General features: G+C 36.5%; 2 protein-coding genes across 2 annotated transcripts in view; one reads left to right on the forward strand and one right to left on the reverse strand.

The window, feature by feature from the left end:
- The window catches only part of FBXL13 (F-box and leucine rich repeat protein 13), a 190,347-nt gene that overhangs the window by 45,096 nt on the left and 123,266 nt on the right, over nt 1-21,985 (reverse strand). Inside the window, exons 13-17 of the mRNA XM_059932534.1 lie at nt 8,387-8,485; nt 7,372-7,489; nt 7,118-7,280; nt 2,348-2,467; nt 1,338-1,464 (exon numbers count right to left, since the gene is read on the reverse strand). Of these exons, the coding sequence (XP_059788517.1) occupies nt 1,338-1,464; nt 2,348-2,467; nt 7,118-7,280; nt 7,372-7,489; nt 8,387-8,485 (627 nt within the window). The remainder of the gene's footprint in view (nt 1-1,337; nt 1,465-2,347; nt 2,468-7,117; nt 7,281-7,371; nt 7,490-8,386; nt 8,486-21,985) is intronic.
- LRRC17 (leucine rich repeat containing 17) overlaps nt 1-21,985 on the forward strand; it is a 171,312-nt gene that overhangs the window by 32,385 nt on the left and 116,942 nt on the right. The gene's annotated exons all lie outside the window — the stretch shown is intronic.

The following is a 21,985-nucleotide window of genomic DNA, read 5'->3' on the forward strand; positions in this document are numbered from 1 at the left end:
TCTGCAGGGGATGTCTGGGATTGTGGACCTAAGAAGGCCTCACAGAGTCCCCATGCCCCAGGATGACCCAGAGGGGCCAAGAGCAAGGGCCCCTATGACAAAGGAGCCTGAAGACATGAAGGGGGGCTTAGAGCCAGGAAAGGGAAGACACATCAGGAATTTACCTGGAAGGAAACCAAATGGGCCCTCAGACATCTCACTGGATTCCACCTTGGACAAAAGACAGCATTGAGAAGACCAGGCTTGATTCCACCATGAGTTGACTACATGTAACTGCCCTGAGCTCTCACTCTGATACTACATTTAGACAACACTCCAAGGAAGGGGAGAGGAGACCACCTAGCAGAACGGAGGCTGAATCTAAATTCACTCTTAGATAAAGAAAGGAAAGAACCTGAACCAATGAACAGACATAGTTATTTAAAAGAGCCCACTGAATATGTAGGGAAGGATGGCCATATAACACAGGTGTCAGTAATGCAGTGAGAAACAGAAACAGGTCATGTTAAAGAATGCACTGTGGCTGGAGATGTACATAGAGAAGTTCCTGTACTTGCCTGTAAGGTAGGACTTCTCAGAGAAGACCTCAGAGACAGGTGATATTTGATGAGCTTGAGGGATGAATAGGGATTTAGCAAGCAGATGGGGGAGAGATCCTTACCTCTGTTGTCTTCTTCTATCCCTCCCAATGCTCTGATTTTCAAGAGAAGCCAGTACATTCCTTATCTAACTACAGTCCATTAAAGTCTTTCAGAAACATGACAGATCTCTGGGTTTATCTTCATTTTGATTAGTAAATGGGGCAGTGCTGGAATGATAGGATAGGTGTGACCTGTGTTTCAACTCTGACGAGTAGCAACAGCAGCTTGCAAGAAATGAGTTTCTTAAAATGTATCCTCTTATAGATTTGTAGAGGCCATTTTTAGACTTCAGTTTTGAACTAAGGACTTGGATCTCAAGACACTCAGGTAGTCTTATAGAATATACAATCCACAGGAAAAATATACCTAAGCCATCCAAAATATATCTCCACAATAACCAAATGTCTGTAATTGAAACACATTTCAGATCTATCACATAAAACTCTGATCTGTCAGGACTTTCCTCAAAATATTGTGTTTTGCCATTTTTTAAAGCACAGAAACAAGACCATTGATTTACAAATAACCTCACCTATCGCTATTCCAGAAACAATATTCCCAAACTTGCCCTTTATAATCCAATATTCTAAGAAATAAAAATAACTGTTGTTCTCTCCATTGTTTACAAAATGGAAAATGATTATATTACAGAAAGCAATAGAAGTCATTGAATTGTTTGAACACTTTTTTTTTTACCTCATTAGAGATGTCTGTTCCAGAGAGATCTACTGATACCAAAGAAAAGATGTTTACAATAAATTCAACTCCTAGGTCAGTCAGATGTTCACAATTTCGTAAACTCAAGTAGTTTAAATTAGAGCAGCTGAAAGAAAGTAGCATGAAGAATTCATTTTAGCTTTTAATCACACTGTCAGTAGAAATTTCTTCATATTAAAAACTACTTGGGGAAAGCAAATGCTATTGAAACAAGGATTTTCCTTTTCTTGTCATAAAAGTAAGCTTAAAAGTGTAAATAATTGGGACTTCCTTGGCTGTCCAGTGGTTAGGACTCCGCGCTTCCACTGCAGGGGTCGTGGGTTCGATCCCTGGTCGGGAATTAAGATCCCACATGCCGTGGGCAGCACAGCCAAGAAAAAAAAAAAAGTGGAAATAATTGACATTACAAAGTTGATTGCAAGAGAGGTGGATTACTGTATAAAACATTCTGTGATTTCATTTCATATTGCAATTTCTAATAAGAAAAAAATATATTACATGCATACAAAAACTATCACGTAAATACCATGATGAATGACCACTAAAAGTGCAAAGTTAAATTTCTCACTTATCCTTACAAGTTTGCTACAAGAATTGTACTTAACCTCTTAATGTACACAAGTAAACAGGGTCAAGAATAAACCCACCAGCTTGAATATCCCTTGGGAAACGCTGTAAAGGTTTACATAGAGATGTTATCCTTGAAAAGTACAGAGAAGTCACCCAGGTATAGTTATTCATAACTTCATGAGTGATTCCATCTCAAACTTTCTCCAAGTTGAAATTTAATAAGAAACGTCTTAGATATAGTCAAAAGATTAATTCATTCCATGACTCCAATGTCTTATTTCATTTTGCTGAATATTGGACCAGCTTCTGGGCATCCCTTATGTTTTCCAAATGGCTTCAAAAGTCTATCTCTGATTTGTCCTATTAACAAATATACAATTACTAATAACATGATGTAAAATACTATTGTTTTATCATACCGCTCTGATAGTTTTGCAATAGAGGCATCACCCAAGTGGATACAGTTACTTAAATTTAGCTCTCTTATCTTTGTGCTTGCAGGACCATCAAGAAACTGCTTTAGTCCCATGTCACCAATTCTGTAGGAAAGAGTAAGAAAAGCTCTACATGTGATTTTATGTATAAATATGTAGAATACTATTAAAATAATAGTTACTACACCCAATACATTCCAAAATAGCAAGGTGATATCTATATCTGCTATTTTGCCAACATTTTTAAACCAAATTTGATTATATAGCTTTTATTTTAATAGAAAATATGTAAATGATAGTAATGGGAGAAATGTTACTAAAAATGCTATTCCTATTCATTTGTTCATTTAATTAGGTGGCCTAATTATTAATAAGACAGATAGCCTATAAGGTTTCTTCCCTGGGGTTAAAATGTGATCATGTTAAACAGTGCCTGATGCAATCTCCTGCAAAAGAAAAAGACCAAAACTTAGGATAGGGAGAACCACGCCTAACAGTCAAACTACTGTCAAAATCTTGGAGGAATTTCCACTAAGTACAAGTCAATTTAGCTGGACTGGAAACCTAATAAGTTACCTAAAGATCCTTTCTTTCTGAAGCAGAGAAAATCTGATGCTGTAAGAAGATCTTGACCTCAGTCTTCCCACATTGTCCTAAATCATAGACACCTATGTGTCAATGCCACCCCTCCCACCCCTCCCATGTAAGTCCAGACTTATAAATGATTCTCTAAATTATAAATAGTCAACAAGAAACACATTTATAATAAAATGACAACAAAAACGAAGAAAATTGTGTGGTGGTATTAGGTAAAGTTAAATAAAATTAACACGGGGTGATAATTTTACATTGAGTTAGAATACTATACTAGTAAAAATATTAAACAAGACTAACAGGGTAATTTTACATTGATTAGGTATCACCCCAATGAACATAATATGGTTGGGTACAGAATTTGGGGATCATATTCTTTCCTGCCATGAAACTGCATACAGTGAAATGGTGTAATGATGTAACCATTTTAAAATATATATATATGTGTGTATGTGTGATCAAAAAAAATCAGACTATCCATAGAAATTAACACAACATTGTAAATCAACTATACTTCAATAAAATAATTTTTTTAAAAAATCAGGTTGGTTAAGACTCCATGCTTCCAGTGCAGGGGGCACAGGTTCGATCCCTGGTTGGGGAACTAAGATCCCACATGCTGTGCAGTGCAGCCAAAAAAAACCAAAAAACAACCCCGCCCCCCAAAAAAAACCTAAAAAATCAGGCTGGCCTTGGATTTCTCCTCTGCAACAGAAATACCAAACATATAAATGTATATATATATAATATAACAATATAAACAATATTAATTAAAATACCAATTATAAATATATTTTCTGTTACAGAAGAGAAATCCAAGGCCAGTCTGACTTTTTTTTGGTAATTTTAGTCATGAACTTTTATGCAACATATAATATAGCATAAATACAAAATGAAAGAAAAATAAAAATTCAAAAAGAACATAATTTTGTATTAGACTTAGCTTTTGACAAACAAAAAAGGGGCATAAAGTTTAAGTAATATAATTAATGTAATTTAAGTTCCATGGACTATTCATATATATTCAACATGATAAACAACATAACCATCATCTTTTTCACCAGCATTACCCCTAAATAAAGATCCCAAAAGACAGAAATTGTACAGGCCGTATTTTTGTACCATGATGTCATAAAATGAAAAATTAGTAACAATGATAATTAGATATAAACTACATGGATATCTGAATCATTTTTAATAAATAATTCTTGGGTAAAGAGAAAATCAGATAAGTATTATAAAACTATATATCTTTCCAAAATTTATATATTTAACATAATTTCAATTAATATCTCAATAGGATTTTTTCTGAAATATGACAAAATTATTCTAAAGTTCACTTGGAAGAATAAACTGGCAAAAATATCTAATAACTTAAAAGAAGACTACTAATAAAGAGAGTCTCATTCTTTTAGATATTAAAACATATTATAAAGCAGTAATAATAATAAAGGATAACATTTCTTGAGTGCTTATTATGTGCCAGACACTATTCTAAGTATATTACATGAATTAACTTATTTGATCCTCACAACAATCCTGAGTGTATACTCTTCATTTTCCCCATTTTACAGATAAAGTACTGTGCAAGATTAGACAGAAAACAGATAAATGAATGGAACAGAAAAGATAGCCTGAAAACAGACATTTATATACTAACACACACACACACATATGCTGACATGTGTATGTGTATATATATGGATGTGTATATATAGATGTATATATACATTTATATGATAATCCTGGAGGCATAAAAGTCAATAGAAAAGGACTTTTCAGGTAATGGTCCAAGTTAATGGGTTAATGCATTTAATCCTAAACCTGGCTGCGCATCAGAAGCACCCATGTTGTTTTCTAAAAAATATACAAGCTAGTGTTCCATCCCTAGATATTCAGATTCAGTAGCTCTGGGGTAGGCCTTGGGCGTATGTAGTTTTATTCAGCTCTTCAGGTGGTTCTGCTGCCCTGGAATTTTCACTTTTAAATCATATATATTTTTGAAATTTATCTTTTTATTACTGATTCCTAATTTAACTGCATTGTAGTTAGAGAATATAGTTTGTTCGTTACCAATACTATGAAAATTGTGGGAACTTGCTTTAAAACTTCATACATAGTCCATTTTTTGAAGGGTTGATATGTGGTTGAGAAAAATGTATACTTTGACTCTCAAACTTCCTGTTTTAGGTGTATCTCTTATAGATGAATTTTTAAAATCTAATCTAAAACGCTGATATTAAACCTTCTCTGTGTTTTGTTATACTCCATCACATTTTTCTTTTTCTTTTTTCACTCTGCTGTCATTTCTTCAGTTATCTTCTAGCTTTGTACTTCTCTCTTCAGTGAGTTCTAACCTGCTGATTAGCAATTCATTTTCTTTATTTCAATAACTATATTTTTTATTTCTAAAAGTTAGTTTTTCAAGTAAATCTGGTTATTTTTATCACATTTTGTTGTCTGCTCATATTTCTGGTTCCATTATTTATTTCTTCAAATATTTCATACATAGTTACTTAATATTCTATGATAATTCTAATATATGAATTATGGAAGTTCAAATTTATTTTGCTTCATGGTGACTTATATCTTTGTACATTTGATGGTCTTTAATTGTGAGCACCTATTTATTTGACTTTAACCTATGGGAATTTTGGATGCCTAAAGAGAAGGTGCTTTCCTTCAGAAAAGCTTTGAGCTAACTTCTTCCAGGGGCCTAGGTACTATCTACCTGATACCACTTTGTCCACCTTGAAGAGGTCCAGACACTGCAGAAGTCTCATCCTGCTTCCCTATCTTGAGTCTTGCTAAAACTGATTGTCTCAATGCCAATGTTGAAATGAACATTTATGCTCATAGCAGCTCTATCTTTATGTTTGCTTGGTATTCACTGTTCGTCTTAGAGAGTCTACTCATTGAGAAGGTGGTGAAGAATCATGATATTGGATATTTCTAGTACTCTTTGTGGGCTCAGCAATGTACTGAAAGTATGTTTCATCCAGGATCTAAATTGTTTGTAGCAAGGAGTCCTTTGAAGTGTTTTGTCAACTATACTGCTGGACGCAGAAAAACCTCCATTTCTTTTTAAAATTATGTAACCTGCAGAAGCCTGAGTGAAATATATGAATGTAATTCAATTTTATTTCACATGTTAATACAGATAGGATTAGCTGTTACACACACACACACACACACACACACACACACACACACACATCCTGCTTGCATTATGGTGCCAGCTTGCTCATGAGCTTGCAACCAAGATGCCAACTGGAACTTTAATAATCCGAAGGATTGACTGAGGGTGGAGGGTCTGCTTCCAAGTTCACTCACATGGCTGTTGACAGGAGGCCTCAGTTCCTTGCTGGCTGTTGACTGGAGGCTTCATTTCATAATCCAGGTTTTACCCATTTCAAATCCTGTCTTTACCTCCCCTCCCCAACCCATGGTGCCTCCCCATTTTAATATAGGGAACATGGGTTAAGATTTTGTGTAGCTTAGCTTATTACTCTGACTTGTCTTATGTTTTCCCAAATATTAACCAATTTCATTGTAGATCAAACACTATTTTGTTATCATCTGGCCCTTTAATATTATAAGAAATTTATACAGGCAAGAGGCTGAGATATCCACTGGGGAAGAAATTTTAGCAAGAATTTGATCCTTGCCCACCTGAGAATACCAGGATAGAAGCCCATTTGTAACCCAGCTAAAGAAAGGGTTTCAGTAAGAACTTGCCATCTGTCCATCTGTGAGCAAACCCACACAGAGGAGAAATCTAACTAGTACCCAAGAGGAAACACTTCAATAAGATTGGTTCTTCATAAGCAAGTTGGAAAGTCCATTTGGGAAAAAGACCTATTAACTGAACTAGCTGTGAGAACCTTCACTAGGAAAGGTAGCCCATAAGTGTTCCAGCAAATTCATTTAATCTTACAAGGGCCTGTGATTCCACATATCCTGAGCGTTCCCTTACAGTCTCCCCATGCCCCCACATAACTAGTCTGGGTTGGGTGCCCCTCCTTTGTTTTACCACAGAACTCTGCATTTACCTCCACTTGCACTCCTGACTTTCATGTTTACTCTCCTAACCAATGAGCATCTTGAGGAAGTCTGGAACATTCTAGATAATCAGTGTTTCTTGACTGAATGACTCATTACCTTACACAATTTGCCAGATTCAACACAGTAAGTTGCTTCAAAGGTGAGAGTGACTTGAGGCTACCATCTGTTATTCCCTTGCAGTCCACCATGTAAATATGACTGATATTTGGAGAATTCTTGTCTATAAATTTGAAGCACGCATCGGTAATCCTTTTATTTCCTGTTTTAAAAAAAGAGAGAAGTATTGTATTTGAATTGCCACAAGATTAAAAGTAAAAATTAATGCTAAACCACTTTTTAACATCACAGACCTTCAAATCGGATCTTTCTGAGGTCACAAGTAGAAAGAGCTTTGAAAGTACAATCGGAAATATGTGGTGCACCAATGAAAACTACTGATGTAATTCGATGGCATTTTTCAACTAAAGCCTTTAGAAGAAAAAAAAAAAAAAAAAAGATTAACCGGAGTATAGAGAACAAGCTTATGAAAGTGATGAGGTTATTTTTTTCCTTTCAATATTTTCAGAAACAGACACATTAACTATTAAATTGTCCTAATTTCAAAGAAAATGGGACTTTTTTCCAATATATTTTAGTACACTTACATTTGAATAATGCATAGGAATCAACTAAATGATGTTACAAAAGTAAGGGAAAACATGAGAAAATGGAATGCTGAAAAAAATCACTACATTTAGAAGCTTGACATGTAGAATTAGACTTAAAATTTATGCTTAAGCTACAATATCATTGAAATAAAAATATCCTAACTGTGAAACGAAGTTTCTCAGGGTATTTAAGGATTCAAATGTTCAAATGTGTGTGTATAAATTTCCTAATGATTTTCTTATATAAAAAAACTAAAATGGGGACTTCCCTGGTGGCAAAGTGGTTAAGAATCTGCCTGCCAGTGCAGGGGGCACGGGTTCGAGCCCTGGTCCGGGAAGATCCCACATGCTGCAGAGCAACTAAGCCCGTGTGCCACAACTACTGAGCCTGCACTCTAGAGCCCACGAGCCACAACTACTGAGACCACGTGCCACAACTACTGAAGCCTGCACGCCTAGAGCCCGTGCTCCACAACAAGAGAAGCCACCACAATGAGAAGCCCGCACACCGCAACGAAGAGTAGCTCCCGCTCACCGCAACTAGAGAAAGCCCTTGTGCAGCAACAAAGACCCAACACAGCCAAAAATAAATAAATAAATAAATAAATATTTAAAAACTAAAATGAAAAACCCATTCATATTTTTCAATAATTCAAGCCACTAGAAAATGTGCCAACCAAATTAGACTGAAAAGAAAATATAGTTTCCAACTACGTACTTTTACACAGTTGTCCGTCAGAGTTGGCATGTCATTGATGGTCAGATGCCTAATCCCACTGCAGCTGTTTGCAATGTTCCTGAAGCCTTGGACTGAAATCTGAATTGTACAGAGTTGGTGAAAATGTGGGAGAACCCATTAGTATGACCTCTAATAAAACCCTAAGATAGTAATAACCAAAGTTATGTCATGATTTTGCTACTGTGTTTTAAAATTGAAACCATAAAATATTGCAGACATAAAAGGAAACAAAGAATCTAACCTTGATTTCTTTAATTTTTATATGTATGTTTTGTGAAATTATCATCACAGTCTAGTTAACTTGTTATTCTATTTTTCATTGAGGTAAAATTCATATAACATAAAATCAGTCACTTAAAAAGTCATTTAACCATTCATAATTTTGTATAACCACAACTTCTATATAGTTTGAAAACATTTTTATCACCCTAAAAAGAAACCTTTTACCTATTAAGCAGTTGCTCCCCATACTCACCTTTTCCCAGCCCCTGGCGATCACAAATCTGTTTTCTGTCTCTATGGATTTACCTATTCTAAATATTTCATATAAGTGGAATTATACAGTATGTGGTCTTTTGTGTCTAGTTTCTTTCACTTGCCTTAATGTTTTTGAAGTTCATCCACAATGTGGTATATATCAGTACTTTATTCATTTTTTATGGCTGAATAATGTTCTATTTTATGGATATACCACATTTTGTTTGTCCACTCATCTGTTGTTAGATATTTTGTATATTTTGAATAGTGCTGCTATGAACATATGTGTACATCTATTTGTTTGAGTACCGGTTTTAAATTCTTTTTGGTATATACCTAGGAATGAGATTGCCAGATCATATGGCAATTCTATGTTTAACTTTTTAAGGAACGACCAAAATATTTTCTACAGTGGCCGTACTATTTCACATTCTCATCAGCAATCTACAAGGGTTCCAATTTCTTCACATCTTTGCCAAAACTTATTTTTTATTTTTCCATATTTTCCTTTTTCAAAAAATTTCCTAATGAGCTTGAGGTGGTACCTCATTGTGATTTTGATTTGCATCTCCCTAATGACTAATGAGATTGAGCATCTTTTCATGTACTTATTAGTCATTTGAATGTCTTCTGTAGGGAAATGTCTACTCAAGTCTTTTGACTAATTTTCAGTTGGGTCATTTGTCATTTTGTTGAGTTGTAAGAGTTCCTTATATATTCTGGATTCTAGACCCTTAGATATATGACTTACAAATATTTTCCCCATTCTTTAGGTTGTCTTTTCACTTTTTAATAATGTCCTTTCATGCACAAGTTTTTAACTTTGATGAAGTCCAATTTCTCTGTTTTTTCTTTTGTTGCATATGCATTTTTTTCTTTTTTAAGCAATGAATATTTATTTATTTATTTATTTTTAACGTTTTTATTGGAGTATAATTGCTTTACAATGGTGTGTTAATTTCTGCTTTATAACCAAGTGAATCAGTTATACGTATACATATATCCCCATATCTCTTCCCTCTTGCCTCTCCCTCCCTCCCACCCTCCCTAACCCACCCTTCTAGCTCGTCACAAAGCACCGAGCTGATCTCCCTGTGCTAGGCGACTGCTTCCCACTAGCTATCTGTTTTACATTTGGTAGTGTATATATGCCCATATATACACTACCACTCTCTCACTTTGTCCCAGCTTACCCTTCCCCCTCCCCATGTCCTCAAGTAGGTCTGCGTCTTTATTCCCGTCCTGCCCCTAGGTTCTTCATGACCTTTTTTTTTTTTTTTTAGATTCCATATATATGTGTTAGCGTATGGTATTTGTTTTTCTCTTTCTGACTTACTTCACTCTCTATGACAGACTCTAGGTCCATCCACCTCACTACAAATAACTCAATTTCGTTTCTTTTTATGGCTGAGTAATATTCCATTCTATATATGTGCCACATCTTCTTTATCCATTCATATGTCGATGGACACTTAGGTTGCTTCCATGTCCTGGCTATTGTAAATAGAGCTGCAATGAACATTGCGATACAAGACTATGCTTTCAGGGATCATTTCTATAGTTCATTGCATATGCTTTTGATGTCATATCTAATAATCCATTGCCAAATCCAAGGTCATGTAGATTTACCCTCAGTATTTTCTTGTAAGTTTTATCATTTTAGCTCTTATATTTAGGTCATTGTTCCCTTTTCCGTTGATTTTTATATATGGTGTGAGGTAGGGATCCAATTTCATTTTTTTGCATGCATATATCTAGTTGTCCAGCACCAGCTGTTGAAGAGAATATTTTTTCCCCCACTGAATGGTCTTGGCACCTGTGTTGAAAATCAATTGGCCATAACAGTATAGGTTTATTTCTGGACTCTCAATTCTATACGGCTATCCTTATGCCGGTACCACACTGTTTTGATTACTATAGCTTTGTATACTGATTTCTTTCTTTCAACTATCATTATCCACATTAATGGAAGCAGCAGTGGTAGAGAGTATTCAAAGTAATTACTGATCAAAAGATCAAATATCTTCGCCTATAAATGAATTACCTTAAAATAACATGTTATTTAGGCTCCATTTCCTAACAAGTAGTCATGGATGGGAAATGATGTACTGATTCAGTAATGGGAAACTGAGACTCTATCCAGAAACAAACATCAGGGGGAACTCTCCCACAGAGTCATCTTCACAATAGCATGACAGGGAGAACGAGGAACAGCAGTTGTATATATTGTGATCTTAATCTTGTTTTAAAAAAGTATGTGTTGGGACTTTCCTGTCAGTTCAGTGGTTAAGACTCCACACTTCCAATGCAGGGGGCGTGGGTTCAATCCCTAGTCGGGGAACTACATGCCACATGGTGCAGCCAAAATAAATAAAAATAAATTAAAAAATTAAAAAGGTATGTGTCACAGACAAATGGACAAAAAACTAGAAAGACACATTTCAAAATATTGTTTGTTATCTTTGGATGCTAGGATTATGGATTATTTTTATTTTCTTTTATATTTTTAAAATTTTATATAATGAGTGTATGATTCTTCTGTAATCAGAAAACAATTTATATCAAAGGAAAGAAGAAGGAAATTCAGTCCTCTTCTTCACACAGTAAGCTTGCAGTCACATACCTAAAGAAAGTGCTGCTGAAGTCAGCTGAAAATGAGCATCTACTCAGAACTTCTGCTCTAGGACATGGTCCTTTTAACTTATTGAAAAGCCAAGCCACTGGGTGATACTTGGCCTAAAGGTATCTTGTTAGATGATTTCAAAGACTTTCTGGTAAAGCTCAAGAAAACATCTGTGGAATTCCTCTTACCCCCACTCCTTAGTCAGTGACTGGAAGAAAAAGTTGCTGATCAGAAGATCCAAAATGTTCTATGAGAGACTGTGGTGAGCTCAATGAGTACAGGAAGGTTTAAAATAACTACCATTTAAGTAACACTTATTGTGTACCAGGTACTCTTTTAGGCAATTTTCATATACTGGTCTATATAATCCTCACAACCACCTATTGGGAGGTTTTTTGTTTTTTTTTTTTGTTTTTTTTTGTTTTTTTTGTTTGTTTGTTTGTTTGGTTTTTTATACTGCAGGTTCTTATTAGGCATCAATTTTATACACATCAGTGTATACATGTCAATCCCAATTGCCCAATTCAGCACACCACCATCCCCACCCCACCGCAGTTTTCCCCCCTTGGTGTCCATACGTCCATTCTCTACATCTGTGTCTCAACTTCTGCCCTGCAAACCGGCTCATCTGTACCATTTTTCTAGGTTCCACATACATGCATTAATATACGATATTTGTTTTTCTCTTTCTGACTTACTTCACTCTGTATGACAGTCTCTAGATCCCTCCACGTCGCAACAAATGACTCAATTTCGTTCCTTTTTATGGCTGAGTAATATTCCATTGTATATATGTACCACAACTTCTTTATCCATTCGTCTGTTGATGGGCATTTAGGTTGCTTCCATGACCTGGCTATTGTAAATAGTGCTGCAATGAACATTCGGGTGCATGTGTCTTTTTGAATTACGGTTTTCTCTGGGTATATGCCCAGTAGTGGGATTGCTGGGTCATATGGTAATTCTATTTTTAGTTTTTTAAGGAACCTCCATATTGTTCTCCATAGTGGCTGTATCAATTTACATTCCCACCAACAGTGCAAGAGGGTTCCCTTTTCTCCACACCCTCTCCAGCATTTGTTGTTTGTAGATTTTCTGATGATGCCCATTCTAACAGGAGTGAGGTGATCCCTCATTGTAGTTTTGATTTGCATTTCTCTAATAATTAGTGATGTTGAGCATCTTTTCATGTGCTTCGTGGCCGTCTGTATGTCTTCTTTGGAGAAATGTCTATTTAGGTCTTCTGCCCATTTTTGGATTGGGGTGTTTGTTTCTTTAATATTGAGCTGAATGAGCTGTTTATATATTTTGGAGATTAATCCTTTGTCCGTTGATTCGTTTGCAAATATTTTCTCCCATTCTGAGGGTTGTCTTTTCGTCTTGTTTATGGTTTCCTTTGCTGTGCAAAAGCTTTGAAGTTTCATTAGGTCCCATTTGTTTATTTTTGTTTTTATTTCCATTACTCTAGGAGGTGGATCAATAAAGATCTTGCTGTGATTTATGTCAAAGAGTGTTCTTCCTATGTTTTCCTCTAAGAGTTTTATAGTGTCCAGTCTTATATTTAGGTCTCTAATCCATTTTGAGTTTATTTTTGTGTATGGTGTTAGGGAGTATTCTAATTTCATTCTTTTACATGTAGCTGTCCAGTTTTCCCAGCACCACTTATTGAAGAGACTGTCTTTACTCCACTGTATATCTTTGCCTCCTTTGTCATAGATTAGTTGACCATAGGTGCGTGGGTTAATCTCTGGGCTTTCTATCTTGTTCCATTGATCTATGTTTCTGTTTTTGTGCCAGTACCATATTGTCTTGATTACTGTAGCTTTGTAGTATAGTCTGAAGTCAGGGAGTCTGATTCCTCCAGCTCCATTTTTTTCCCTCAAGACTGCTTTGGCTATTCGGGGTCTTTTGTGTCTCCACACAAATTTTAAGATGATTTGTTCCAGCTCTGTAAAAAATGCCATTGGTAATTTGATAGGGATTGCATTGAATCTGTAGATTGCTTTGGGTAGTATACTCATTTTCACAATGTTGATTCTTCCAACCCAAGAACATGGTATATCTCTCCATCTGTTGGTATCATCTTTAATTTCTTTCATCAGTGTCTTATAGTTTTCTGCATACAGGTCTTTTGTCTCCCTAGGTAGGTTTATTCCTAGGTATTTTATTCTTTTTGTTGCAATGGTAAATGGGAGTGTTTCCATAATTTCTCTTTCAGATTTTTCATCATTAGTGTATAGGAATGCAAGAGATTTCTGTGCATTAATTTTGTATCCTGCAACGTTACCATATTCATTAATTAGCTCTAGCAGTTTTCTGGTGGCAGTTTTAGGATTCTCTATGTATAGTATCATGTCATCCGCAAACAGTGACAGTTTTACTTCTTCTTTTCCAATTTGTATTCCTTTTATTTCTTTTTCTTCTCTGATTGCTGTGGCTAGGACTTCCAGAACTATATTGAATAATAGTGGTGAGAGTGGACATCCTTGTCTCGTTCCTGATCTTAGAGGAAATGCTTTCAGTTTTTCACCATTGAGAATGATGTTTGCTGTGGGTTTGTCATATATGGCCTTTATTATGTTGAGGTAGGTTCCCTCTATGCCCACTTTCTGGAGAGTTTTTATCATAAATGGGTGTTGAATTTTGTCAAAAGCTTTTTCTGCATCTATTGAGATGATCATATGGTTTTTCTTCTTCAATTTGTTAATATGGTGTATCACATTGATTGATTTGCGTATATTGAAGAATCCTTGCATCCCTGGGATAAATCCCACTTGATCGTGGTGTATGATCCTTTTAATGTGTTGTTGGATTCTGTTTGCTAGTATTTTGTTGAGGATTTTTGCATCTATATTCATCAGTGATATTGGTCTGTAATTTTCTTTTTTTGTAGTGTCTTTGTCTGGTTTTGGTATCAGGGTGATGGTGGCCTCATAGAATGAGTTTGGGAGTGTTCCTTCCTCTGCAATTTTTTGGAAGAGTTTGAGAAGGATAGGTGTTAGCTCTTCTCTAAATGTTTGATAGAATTCACCTGTGAAGCCATCTGGTCCTGGACTTTTGTTTGTTGGAAGATTTTTAATCACTGTTTCAATTTCATGACTTGTGATTGGTCTGTTCATATTTTCTGTTTCTTCCTGGTTCAGTCTTGGAAGGTTATACCTTTCTAAAAATCTGTCCATTTCTTCCAGGTTGTCCATTTTATTGGCATAAAGTTGCTTGTAGTAGTCTCTTAGGATGCTTTGTATTTCTGCGGTGTCTGTTGTAACTTCTCCTTTTTCATTTCTGATTTTATTGATTTGAGTCCTCTCCCTCTTTTTCTTGATGAGTCTGGCTAATGGCTTATCAATTTTGTTTATCTTCTCAAAGAACCAGCTTTTAGTTTTATTGATCTTTGCTATTGTTTTCTTTGTTTCTATTTCATTTATTTCTGCTCTGATCTTTATGATTTCTTTCCTTCTGCTAACTTTGGGTTTTGTTTGTTCTTCTTTCTCTAGTTTCTTTAGGTGTAAGGTTAGATTGTTTACTTGAGATTTTTCTTGTTTCTTTAGGTAGGCTTGTATAGCTATAAACTTCCCACTTAGAACTGCTTTCGCTGCATCCCATAGGTTTTGGGTTGTCGTGTTTTCATTGTCATTTGTCTCTAGGTATTTTTTTATTTCCTCTTTGATTTCTTCAGTGATCTCTTGGTTATTTAGTAACGTATTGTTTAGCCTCCATGTGTTTGTGTTTTTTACGTTTTTTTCCCTGTAATGGATTTCTAATCTCATAGTGTTGTGGTCAGAAAAGATGCTTGATATGATTTCAATTTTCTTAAATTTACTGAGGCTTGATTTGTGACCCAAGATGTGATCTATCCTGGAGAATGTTCCATGCGCACTTGAGAAGAACGTGTAATCTGCTGTTTTTGGATGGAATGTCCTATATATATCAATTAAATCTATCTGGTCTATTGTGTCATTTAAAGCTTCTGTTTCCTTATTTATTTTCATTTTGGATGATCTGTCCATTGGTGTAAGTGAGGTGTTAAAGTCCCCCACTATGATTGTGTTACTGTCAATTTCCTCTTTTATAGCTGTTAGCAGTTGCCTTATGTATTGAGGTGCTCCTATGTTGGGTGCATATATATTTATAATTGTTATATCTTCTTCTTGGATTGATCCCTTGATCATTATGTAGTGTCCTTCCTTGTCTCTTGTAACATTCTTTATTTTAAAGTCTATTTTATCTGATATGAGTATAGCTACTCCAGCTTTCTTTTGATTTCCATTTGCATGGAATATCTTTTTCCATCCCCTCACTTTCAGTCTGTATATGTCCCTAGGTCTAAAGTGGGTCTCTTGTAGACAGCATATATATGGGTCTTGTTTTTGTATGCATTCAGCCAGTCTACGTATTTTGGTTGGGGCATTTAATCCATTCACGTTTAAGGTAATTATCGATATGTATGTTCCTATGACCATTTTCTTAATTGTTTTGGGTTTGTTTTTGTAGGTCCTTTTCTTCTCTTGTGTTTCCCACTTAGAGAAGTTCCTTTAGCATTTGTTGTAGAGCTGGTTTGGTGGTGCTGAATTCTCGTAGCTTTTGCTTGTCTGTAAAGCTTTTGATTTCTCCATCCAATCTAAATGAGATCCTTGCTGGGTAGAGTAATCTTGGTTGTAGGTTCTTCCCTTTCATCACTTTAAATATATCATGCCACTCCCTTCTGGCTTGCAGAGTTTCTGCTGAGAAATCAGCTGTTAACCTTATGGGAGTTCCCTTGTATGTTATTTGTCGTTTTTCCCTTGCTGCTTTCAATAATTTTTCTTTGTCTTTAATTTTTGCCACTTTGATTACTATGTGTCTCGGCGTGTTTCTCCTTGGGTTTATCCTGTATGGGACTCTCTGCGCTTCCTGGACTTGGGTGGCTATTTCCATTCCCATGTTAGGGAAGTTTTCGACTATAATCTCTTCAAATATTTTCTCTGGTCCTTTCTCTCTCTCTTCACCTTCTGGGACCCCTATAATGCGAATGTTGTTGCGTTTAATGTTGTCCCAGAGGTCTCTTAGGCTGTCTTCATTTCTTTTCATTCTTTTTTCTTTAGTCTGTTCTGCAGCAGTGAATTCCACCATTCTGTCTTCCAGGTCACTTATCCGTTCTTCTGCCTCAGTTATTCTGCTATTGATTCCTTCTAGTGTAGTTTTCATTTCAGTTATTGTATTGTTCATCTCTGTTTGTTTGTTCTTTAATTCTTCTAGGTCTTTGTTAATCATTTCTTGCATCTTCTCAATCTTTGCCTCCATTCTTATTCCGATGTCCTGGATCATCTTCACTATCATTATTCTGAATTCTTTTTCTGGAAGGTTGCCTATCTCCACTTCATTTAGTTGTTTTTCTGGGGTTTTTTCTTGTTCCTTCATCTGGTACATAGCCCTCTGCCTTTTCATCTTGTCTATCTTTCTGTAACTGTGGTTTTTGGTCCACAGGCTGCAGGATTGTAGTTTTTCTTGCTTCTTCTGTCTGCCCTCTGGCGGTTGAGGCTATCTAAGAGGCTTCTTTTTTTTTTTTTTTTTTTAACAAATGAGAAAAATGAGGCCCAGAGCAGTTAAGTAATGTGTCCAAGGTCATCTAGCTCATAAATAGTGGAGCCAGGATAAGATTCCAGGCAGTCTAGTTCCAATGTAGTCATTAAACTACACTACCTCTTAAGAAGATCAGCTTGCATTACTGTGCTTAAAAGGACACAAAAGACCTTTTTTTTTTTTTGAATTTTATTTAACTTATTTTTTTATACAGCAGGTTCTTATTAGTTATCCATTTTATACATATGTCAATCCCAATCTCCCAATTCATCACACCACCATCACCCCCCACCACTTTCCCCCCTTGGTGTCCATACGTTTGTCCTCTACATCTGTGTCTCTATTTCTGCCCTGCAAACCGGTTCATCTGTACTATTTTTCTAGGTTCCACATATATGCGTTAATATACGATATTTGTTTTTTTCTTTCTGACTTACTTCACTCTGTATGACAGTCTCTAGATCCATCCACGTTTCTACAAATGACCCAATTTCGTTCCTTTTTATGACTGAGTAATATTCCATTGTATATATGTACCACATCTTCTTTATGCATTTGTCTGTCAATGGGCATTTAGGTTGCTTCCATGACCTGGCTATTGTAAATAGTGCTGCAGTGAACATTGGGGTACATGTGTCTTTAAAAGGACACAAAAGACCTTTTGCCACTGGACTCTGAGAGAGATCTGCTACCTTGTTCCTTCACTTTTGGATCCAGATCCTAATGCTACTGTGTTAGTCAGGGTTCCCCAGAGAAACAGATCCAATAGGAGATGGATGGATGGATGGATGGATGGATGGATGGATGGATGGATGGATGGATAGATAGGTAGATAGATAGATAGATAGATAGATAGATAGATAGAAAGAAACATGCATACTTACATACGTAGATACATAGAGTTATTATAAGGAATTGGCTCATACAACAGTAGAGACTAAGAAGTCCCAAAATCTGCAGTTGGTAAGCTGGAGACCTAGATGAGCTGAAGGTATTGTTCCAGTCTGAGTCCAAGTCTGAAGGTAGGAAAAGACCAGTGTTCTAGCTTGAAGACAGTCAGGCAAAGAGAGTGTATTTTCCCTTTCTCAGCCTTTTTGTTCTATTCAGGCCCTCAACAGATTGGATGAGACCCCCACACTGGGGAGGGCAATCTGCTTTACTTAGTCTACTGACTTAAATATTGATCTCATCCAGAAACACCCTCACAGACAAACCTAGAAAAATGTTTATCCAAAAAACTGGGCACCCCATGGCCCATTCAAGTTGACACACTAAAATTAACATCACAGCTTCCTTGAAGACTTTGGACATTGACTTTTCCTAACACTCATGGTTGATGCTCTTTTTGCTCTTGCCTGCTTTGTCCTGGCTGATCATCTGAGCTTGCCTGGCCACATTTTTTTTTTCCAGATTAGCATCTTTGAGACCATTCATCCTCTCTGGCACCACTAACTGTCCAAATCATACACAACTGAAAACAAAGCCCTAAGACCTTATTGTTGCCTCACATTTTCAAGTTAAAACAGAAACTCTCTAGCCTTAAAGTTTTAATTCTAAATGTTTAATTAAGGAACTTTAGTGTCTTAAAGTTAAATTATGAAATTGGTAGGGTAAAAATTCCATTTTTTAATATTTTATTGAAGTATAGTTAATTTACAATGTTGTGTTAATTTCTGCTGTACAGCAAAGTGATTCAGTTATACATACATATATATATTCTTTTTCATATTCTTTTCCATTATGGTTTATCACAGGATATTGAATATAATAGTTCCCTGTGCTATATAGTAGGACCTTGTTTATTCATCCTATATATTACTAGTTTGCATCTGCTAATCCCAAAGTCACGATCAAAAATTGCATTTTTAATGCATGTGTATGATTATTATTTAACTTGTGTAGCCTGATTTCATTATTTAAATTGTATAGCTTAATTTTTATTATTTAACTTGTGTACCTTTGTGAGAAATCATGTTTTTCAGCACTGTGAGAGTTCTCACAGAGTACATGTGATTATACCATGTTGTGAAAGGTCTTAGCTCATAACTGACTCCTCACACATAAAAACATACTATAAAATGGCTGGAGGTGGGAACAGTAGAAGAAGAGACAGGCTATTCTAAGGAGCTTGGACTTCTATAGACCGAGGTAGCCCCAGGAGATAAGGAAATGGAGACTCGGGTCTCTTGATCAATTTTCTCCAGATTACAAATTGATCAGGCAAGAACACAGATGTGCAAACTCTTAATCCAGTACTCCTTCTGATTAACATTCTTCAACAATAACATCCAGTTCAAATGTTCCATTCCAGCTTCCAGAGTTCTTCAAACCTAGTCACTCCAGCCAGAAAGACATCCAACTTCTTCAATACTCAGCGGACCTCTCTGCCCTTTGTCTGACCTTGTTACCTTTCCCTGCCTCTTTCTCTTTTCATCTAATCAAGCCTTAACTATTCCTCAAGTTCCAATGACTCCAGCCCTATTCTGCTACCTTCCTTCTCTTTCCCTTACAGGTCTATAAGTATTTTAGCCTATAACTTTCCTATAATCTGTGCATATCTTATTTCCCCCAAGGAGATGATCTTATACTCTTTTTTTAACTTCTTACTGTGTTGGATAACTATTAGGGGATGAATGAATTAAATTTAGGAGTAAGACAAAGTCTGGGAAAGAGTACAGAATTTGGCTGCAGACAAGATTGAAAATGATTCCAAGCTGAAGGTAAAGCACAAGCAAAGGCAAAGCAGTGGAAGCACTGGGCTTAGATGAAGTGGCAAGATCACCCTTGGGATGAGTAAGAAAAGCTTAGTAGGTAAAGAGGGAAGGAAGACTAATGGAAGACCCATAAGGCAAAAGTTAGGTATTCCATATTGTACTGCCATGGATTCTTGAATAAGTTTTCCATAAATATTCCCAGAGAAAAGTCCAGGGGAGATGAATTAACATTATAAATCTGGAGAACAGAGGAGGGGGAAAGAATGCTGAGCTTGGAGTCAGCAGAGCTGGGTTTGAGTCTGGCACTGCCTCTTTCTCACTTACAACAAAAGGCAACTCAACCTCTCTGATGCTTTACAGATGTTTTCTCATTTATAAAATGGATATAATAATACTTACTTTAGGAGCTTCTTGAGAAAACGAATAATGTATATAAAAGTGATTAGTTAGCACTATATCTGGCATGTGCTTTGAGAACCAGTTTTCCTGTTACTGTTCTTCTGGGCACATTGTGAGCCCACAGAAAAATAAAGATTCAAGTACTAGAGGTAGAGGGCCTTGAAAGATCATTCTAGTCCATCCCTCACATTGTAAACATAAAGAAAAGGTATTTAGAGAAATTGTGTGATTTGAGAACAGGTTCCTTATCTGTTCCTCACTGTGTGTCCCCAGTGCTGGACATAGTGTCAGACACAGAGTGGGTGCTCCGTAAGTGCTGATGAATGAAAGAATGTTCCTGAGTCACACCGTCGATGGCAGAGCCAAGGATAGAGACCATTTCTCCCATTGTGACTCACAACTCCAGGGATGGAAACAGTTGTTTTTCACAACACTTCTAAATTCCTCCCCTTTATCTCAGCCCTAGTCTATTACCCTAACACTAGCCTCTCCAATAATGGCTTCCCCAAAACAAGCAAAAAACTTTTTCTGTCTTGCTTTCTCGGAAACATGCTCATGACAAGATTTCCTGAACAAGGGGAAAAAATGAGAGCAGTAATCAGCCACAGCTGAGTGGTTCCTTGCAATGCAGCCAAAATCTGGGTGCTATCAACCAATAAGATTGTATACAGAAAAGGTGGGGGGGGGCAGGGAGACCTCTGAGAAAAGCTTTTTAGTTTTGTCCTGGCATGAAACGCTTAGTTCTCTACACAGTTTATTTTAGAATATCCAAAGAGTTGCTTGGCTAATATTTCATGACTCAAGTATTCCTGCCAGAATCTTTTAGGCTAACCGACTATTAGCTGTCCTTTCTCTTCACTGAAAGAATGCTGATATAAGCCTGAAATTAAAGATTCCTCTCTATGAGGAAAAAGCAAAATATTTTACCTGTTAAAATACTGGGTTTCACCACATCTGGTATCCGTGCATTTTCTGTATAGGATTCTTACAAAACTTGGGATCTAATCTCTTCTTGTTTAGTTTTGAGGTGATTTGGGCTTCAATTTGGGCACCAACTGGAGCCCTGCCACTCTGCTATTTTCTGGTTTAAGTTCCCATTGATTTAGGAACTTGGGGAAGTTGGCCACACCAGTGGTGTTCCAGTCTCAAGTCCCAGCAGACTGCGACTGCTGCTAATGGGGGCAGAGAAGCCTTGGTGATCACAAGGAAATTCCCTCCATCTGTCTCAACCCATCAGCACAACAGGACAGAGCTGTCTGTGTGGGAAATGAGCTATCACTGAACCATACAAAATGAAGACGAAAGTGCTGTGCATCAAGGTCTAGCTCAGACCCCTCCTAGCCACTCCAAAGTGGTAAAAAGAAGGAAGAGACTTGCCTCAGTGAGGATAACATCTTACCAAGCTCCCACTTTCCACTTCTTAACAACATTGTCTTTGAATCAGTTAGCTCGACAGCACAGAAAAGAGATATATATAGGGCCAGACCCTCTATGACAGCTAGAAATATCCATCTTAGGTAGACGTGGCCCACATTGTGTTCCTGTACCATTTCCAGCTGTTTCTCTCATTCTAACCAGCACTGCAACCAGTGACTAATGGGTAATGTGATGACTTTAGTCATATCCATATATCCTTCATGACTTCTTGGTGACCTCATAGAAGCCTGGCTTAGCAAGTAGAATAAATTGTTGGAGAGAAAGACAAAGATTTCTCCCAAAACATTATGGAATATTATGTTTTATTGCATTCAAATGTGCCACAAGCTTCAATAACAACACTTCCCAGGATCTGTGTTAACAGGGCTT

Source organism: Balaenoptera ricei, chromosome 9, assembly GCF_028023285.1.
Source record: "Balaenoptera ricei isolate mBalRic1 chromosome 9, mBalRic1.hap2, whole genome shotgun sequence".
Classification (NCBI taxonomy): Eukaryota; Metazoa; Chordata; class Mammalia; order Artiodactyla; family Balaenopteridae; genus Balaenoptera; species Balaenoptera ricei.